Here is a 6464-nt window from a genome sequence, read left to right as displayed (position 1 = left end):
TTTCAAGAGTGAGTAATAAGCTGTAATTTGGTAATGGTAGCAACTAAAAGCACAATTCACGTAAACTCGGTAAACATACCAATTCACTCAGGAAATTGGTAAACTACAGGTGAAGATCTAAATTCAGAGGTAATGGTTGTGTCCTTCCTACTACAGCTGACAGAAATCTGATGGAAATGTTCGTTGTTTCTACTATGTATACCCATAGCATTTAAAGCTTATAACTAGTTTTTCATATAAAGGCAAAGTTTTTTTAACAATCCGTGGTCGTACCACCCCAAAAAAAACCCACAAAGGAACACTATCATTCATTTTGTTATAAGTCTTACATGCATTGTGTCTTCATTTTAATAATGAACGATACGTTTGAGAGGCGACTCAGACAAGTCTCTGTAAAGTAAGTGTTCCAAACAGTGTTATACATTGGAATCCTAGAAGACGACTAGGAAAGACTAATTCTTCAGCAATCAACGGTCGAAATGATCTCAGAAACAAGCTTAATCTTACCGTACGAACACCTGATGCACGGACGTTGCTTCGCAACCGTACTCGTCAACGTAACTCGACATTTCGCGACGCTAGAAATGTCTTGAGGTCGAGGAATATACCTCAGCCACGTCGAAATCCCAGGGTCCCGTTCTTCATTCCCGTAAGAACGGTATGTAATTCTAACTAAAATGTGCTTAAGTAACGTAATCACGTTATGTTGTTTCCTCACTTCTCTAGAGCACGTACCTTTATTGGCAAGAACCTGTTTTAATGATACTGGTAGTGGTCTTAATTCCAGACGGGTTAGATAGTTATGGTGTAATTACTATGGAGTGGACTCGATAGCTACAAAGAAAATAATTAAGTTAGAACTCAGTCTTCAGCTAATAAGGATAGTTGATTTAAATCAAAAGAATTTTGCCAAAAAGGGTACTAATACCGTGTGATTATTAACTCCGGACAATTCAAGTCTAAGGTTTCTTATCAGTTCTGTTGTAACACCTGAGATACGTCTCTAGGAAACTTCATTTATCTAAGTATTTTTCTCGTGATAGTAAGTAGATTCACAGAAAATTTTCAGTAGCTCACAAACTTTACTAACAAATTAGTCGAAGAGTTAACAAGATAGAATGAAGAGACCACAATATATGGAGGTCATGCTTAGATATCGCTATAAATTATGTATTTACACGCTATTAGCTGCTGTTGCTCATTGTACCTCCGAAAAGATTTGGGTTGTTTGACTCGCCGTTTTCTTGTCTCCCACTTTTTGATAACGAAGGGTATTTTCTCGACAAGTTTGAAAGCCTCGATCAGTGTGCAACAGTATTTATATGGAGCTTGTCATGTGATGTACGACAAATGTCATTTCTTACCAAACTTCGTCCAAAAGAATCGAAAACCGCTTTTTAATTCCTACTAGCTGTACTCTGTAGTGTTTTTACGCCATTATCCTTACACCATGTTAACTTTTAATACTCGCTTGCAAAGCTTTTTGCAAATTTTATTTCTTAGGTATGTCATTCAGCCCAATAACATAGTATCATTTCCACCAGTCATATCCATACATTCTGGTTTGTTCATTACATTACCTGACTTGTTAAGATTGTATTACTTAGGCTATAATAGAACTAATGAAGTTTGAAAAACACCTGCAATTTATGCTGAATTTTAACAGACATCCGGTGCTTCACAGTAAATGTTAATATAAGTCCCATCGTATTTAACGCTGTCTATTGTCAGTTTTAAATGTTTTTAATCAGAAATCTTATTGCTTATGATCTCAGTAAGAATAATTTGTGGGACATTTTAGAAACCTTTGGTTCACTCCATAAATTTAGTGACTCGTTAATTGCAACAACCTAAACTATATGATTTATTTTTAAAGTTTTATTTAAACACAAACTTCGGTACAAGGAATCACATAAATCTTTCAATTTGTGTGAGAGTTGGAATACTACCTGGGTGCGCGAACCAAAGCAAGCGGTTTTCTTAGAAGGACGCTCTTCGAGCCTTTGACCTGGAGGTCTGGTCCACAAAATAGTGGAGTAGCGTTAGGAGATGCAGTCCCAGTCCTTCAGAATACTGGAACCCATATGCACCATTAGTTTGAAACCAGAACTTTCCAATTCCCCTAGGCAGACCCTCCGTGTCCACCAATCTGGTTAAAGCTCCGGACATTCGCTTTTCGTTATCTCAATTTCGTTTACAGTCAAATATTATTAACGGATTATGAAGCGTATTGGTTAGCCTGTGTAGACTGGTTGGAGTCCGGACGATAACCATACTCAGTAGTTAAAGACCTCAGGTGACATGGCTTATGGTTGGCTGCAGTGGTCCAAACAACTTCATTCCCTATCTTGACCTCCATGAGTTTTGAAATTGTTCCAGACTTTTTATTTCCTTGTTTATTTCAGTTCTTTCAAACTATATTCTTCAAGTTTGGTTTTCAAAACATCATTGGTACTACTTATTTCTTCGTTATGTATCTTGTTAACTTCCTCTCATTGGACTGATTTAAAAATTCGTCCAATAAACATTTGTGCTAAATTCTACGTAAGTCATGACTGACTACTTAGCAAGGAGTACATTTATGTTTAGTTAAAAGTTCCCTGGTAAATAATGACATTTGCATTTTGGTATCCTTTAAATGTGATAGTTAACTTCATATACTTGCGAATTACTTTAATTGAAGATCCACGCCTGTACATATGTTCGTATAGGCTGAAAATGATCTACAAATTAGGTGAATGCTTTTAGTGTTATGATTTCTGGGCTAGGTGGTTTAATTGCGGAGCTTTTACTATTATTCTATACATTTTCAGCGCCTATTTCATATATAAGTGTTTTTTTCAGTTATTCCATAAGTTTTATATCACTTAGTTCTGTTGGCCTTATATGTAATTGACCATCTTGGTACACTTTACTGTCTTTATTTTTTATTCATGCTGACTGTCTTTATTGGTTGATATCTGTCCTCGTGGTTGATTGACAATTGATATAAATGTCACGTTCTTCTAAATTATTTAAGGATCTTGAAGTTTCCCTGACCCAGAGTTGTTTTAATGTATTGATATCAGTGATAATATATCATATTGCGTAAATGCTAATCAATGTTCATGTACACGTAGCCAAAAGGAGCATTCATTTCGTTCGATGTAATACTTCTTGCTACGAATTGAATTCTTTATATGTTACTTTTTGTTAACGTTTATTTTTTTTCGTGCTAATATCAATAAACTTGATTTCCTTTCATGTAGCTTCACTTGAGCTAACTTCTTTGTTCTGTAGATTAAAAATGAACTTTTTGGAGGTCAAATAAACAATCTACGAAATCCAGTAAGTTAATATTGAGCTCCATAATCCTTCGTAACTGAAATTTTGACATCTGAGTGTTGTTATTTCACTTCTTTCATCCCAGTTTATTAAAGAATATTAGTTTCTTGGTATTTTCCAACTGAAATCTAGTTCGATACGTTGTGCAGTTTAAAGTACTCTAGGTATATATTTGACGGTTAATACATTTTACGCGTATTAAAATTAAAAACAAAGAACTATGTAATGATCCAGTAAGTGGTTGTGACGTCAAACTACATCATTTAGTACAGTGAAAACTGGTGATTTTTTTCGTCATTATGGGATTTCTATTAATAAAATTTTTTATGTTTCAGCGAAAACCACGTCCAACATCCTTTCGTCCAGGTATTCCTGATCTGCTGAGCTTACCGTTGCCTCTTCCTAATCCTCTTGATTTTCTCAATAACCCTACACCCCCTTCTGGGTTATTTGCTAACTTATTACCGTTTAATGAAGTTCCAGTGTCTGCTTCTTCATCAGGGCCTAAGATTAGTCCAATACAAGGTTTCCGTGTGGAAATCCGTAACCTTCAACCGTCCGTTACGCTAGATGATGTATTCGTAAGTTATATTTCGTTGTTTTATAATCTAGTTAGTTACATGTGATAGTTCTGGGGTATTGCAGAAATTATGATTATCTTTATGACGTCATAGACATGATTTTCGACTTGATCATAACTAATATCATTATTTAAAGTAGTAGTAAGCTTCCATTTATCATTTGAGATTCATGAATCCTTAGTGTTTATTCACAACACTTTGTTTTTCTCAAAAAATAAGCATTGTTGAACTGTTATAATTATAAGGATTACTTTAGCACTTGGAACTACATCATGGCAATTTGCACGACATAAATAAGCACAGAAAAGGATTTATTTCACCCTTTAAAACACTTGAACAGTTATTAAGTTATAAGCGATTCTGTCAGTTGTAACGACAGATAACTGATACTGACTACTTGATCCCGTAGATCGCACGACGTAAGTAAAAACACAAACAATGTATGGAGATTTATTGGACAACAAACGTACTCCTTAGTCAAAATGATCCAGGGAAAGAAAAACATCGGAGCATGGTAATCCTGAAGAATACAGAAAAGGTGACCGTAATAAATACAGAATGCTGTGTAGGTACTTTTCATCTTAAAACCCCATGTTTTCGAACTGCTAAATAAGTAACTATATTTATATAAAGACGATACGCTGTATTTCAAACAGATGTAACATGAAACCTCCCCCGAAATGCATGCTTTCCACTTTTTTACTCGTGAATGTATCTTTGCCATTATAGTCAATCTAATTTCTGAATTCCTACTATCTTAAACACTTTATGATTCAAAACATATTTTGTTTTGCACACTTTTAGCATTTATCCAACTTAATCCTACCCCCCCCCCAACGAATAAACTGAAAGGTTACTAGGTATATTCATCAAATATCCCAGCTCCTCTAATCGAATAAAGTTGGTAGCCTTATCAAATGATTTACCTATTTATCTCAGCTACATCGTTGCTCATTCAGTCATACCATTATGCAATAAGAATCCTACTAAATCATCGATCTTCAACATATAACTACCTACCTGTGGCTATCAACCTAAATATACACTATTTCACTGTCATAAAGTGATACAGAATGAACTGCTGCTCAGTATACTGTGAAATACAGATGAACATTTCGCATCTCTTACAGTGGTGTATATTAAAAAAACCTAGGGAGGTTTTCAAATCCGTGTCGAAGTTTTTTCAGTCACCAAGTCATTGGAGTTATTGAAGCTTAAAAAGCGAGTAGAGTGACCGACTTCTGGAATCGCTTCACTGTCAACTGTTGAATTACGCAGTGAAAGAAACCAGTCTTGTATTTTAGATTTGAAAACAAGGTATTTTAGTGTTTTTATTGGGATCACAAACCATTCCAAGTTAGATAACCATTAAAAACCTGGAAGCACTGGACGCCGGTCTCGTCCTAGTATTCTCTTAGTATTTTCACCGTTCACTAACCACGGTCAGTAGCTGTACATTTTGGTTGACATGGCTCGGGATAGTTCGTAATGGTGCAAATGCATTCACTCTCGATCTTAAGTTCCTTTAAATTTACCTTTTCATTCCGTCTTTTCGAGTCATATTTCTAGTGTTTATTCTTTCTCATTATTATTTCTACCACATTATTTCGATCTCTTGCGGTTATACTTGTTACATTCATCTGTGTTACTGTGGTATAACAATTTAGGTCATTGCACATCTGTGCCAGACTCTATGCTGATGATTATTTCTGTTTGTCAGTTATAATCGATGCTGAGACTGTTATATAAGTGAGTCGGTTTAAGTTCTCATACTTCATAAGCACAACGAGATAAAGTTAACAAGACAAATAGCAAAAGAATCAAAATAACCTAGTAGCAATGATAATGAGAAAAGCTAGACATTAAGAATATGATTCGGAAAGACAATAAAAAGGTGTACATGGAGTTCTTGGACTAAGAATACATGGCGAGATATTAAGTAAGTGAGTCTGAGCCGTTGTGACTGATTCTGAGGCGTGTAACTCAATATCTCCAACTACCGATTACGATTTTTAAGTGAATCATGTACATTTACGTAATGGTTAGGAGTATTTGAATTATTTTACAAACTAGGAATCCCAGAAATAACGCAATTTAACCAAGAAGGACTATGTGAGCATGAACGAATGTATTGAATTGGGAATTCGAAATCAAGCATTCATCAAGTACCAAAGAATCATTAGTTCATAAAAATACCACAATTTACCAACATGAATATTACTGTAGTGAATAAAGATTTATTGGAGAGAAAAAATATATTATTTTGTACGAAATCGCAATACCTTTGTGAAGCATGAAAATCATACATTAAATATATCATTTTGTTATGATGGGATGAAAGATCAAAATTAGGTTGATTTACTCATTATTATTTTTATTCAACATTAATTCCGTTTATATAAGAACTCTCGTCTAAATTAGAGCGAATAGTTTCACAGTATTTGATCGCCGAGTTGAAGTAAGACATTAAATAGGAATAATATATTTGTAAAATCTCAGCGAATGAATTTGTAGTAAATCCAACGTTTCGCCTGGCAATCTGGTCCAAGCTTTTTCAAG

At 34.8% G+C, this 6464-nt stretch overlaps 1 protein-coding gene across 1 annotated transcript in view; it reads left to right on the top strand.

Annotated features, from left to right (window-relative positions):
• The first annotated feature begins 346 nt into the window (after positions 1-346).
• The window catches only part of Smp_064360 (putative rna and export factor binding protein), an 8551-nt gene continuing 2433 nt past the window's right edge, over positions 347-6464 (top strand). The window contains exons 1-4 of the mRNA XM_018797726.1: positions 347-397; positions 436-658; positions 3280-3327; positions 3660-3905. Of these exons, the coding sequence (XP_018652739.1) occupies positions 354-397; positions 436-658; positions 3280-3327; positions 3660-3905 (561 nt within the window). The 5' untranslated portion in view covers positions 347-353. The remainder of the gene's footprint in view (positions 398-435; positions 659-3279; positions 3328-3659; positions 3906-6464) is intronic.

Source organism: Schistosoma mansoni, chromosome 5 (genome assembly GCF_000237925.1).
Source record: "Schistosoma mansoni strain Puerto Rico chromosome 5, complete genome".
Lineage (NCBI taxonomy): Eukaryota > Metazoa > Platyhelminthes > Trematoda > Strigeidida > Schistosomatidae > Schistosoma > Schistosoma mansoni.
Note: the sequence above shows the minus strand (reverse complement) of the source record. Positions and strands in the feature narration are given on the sequence as shown.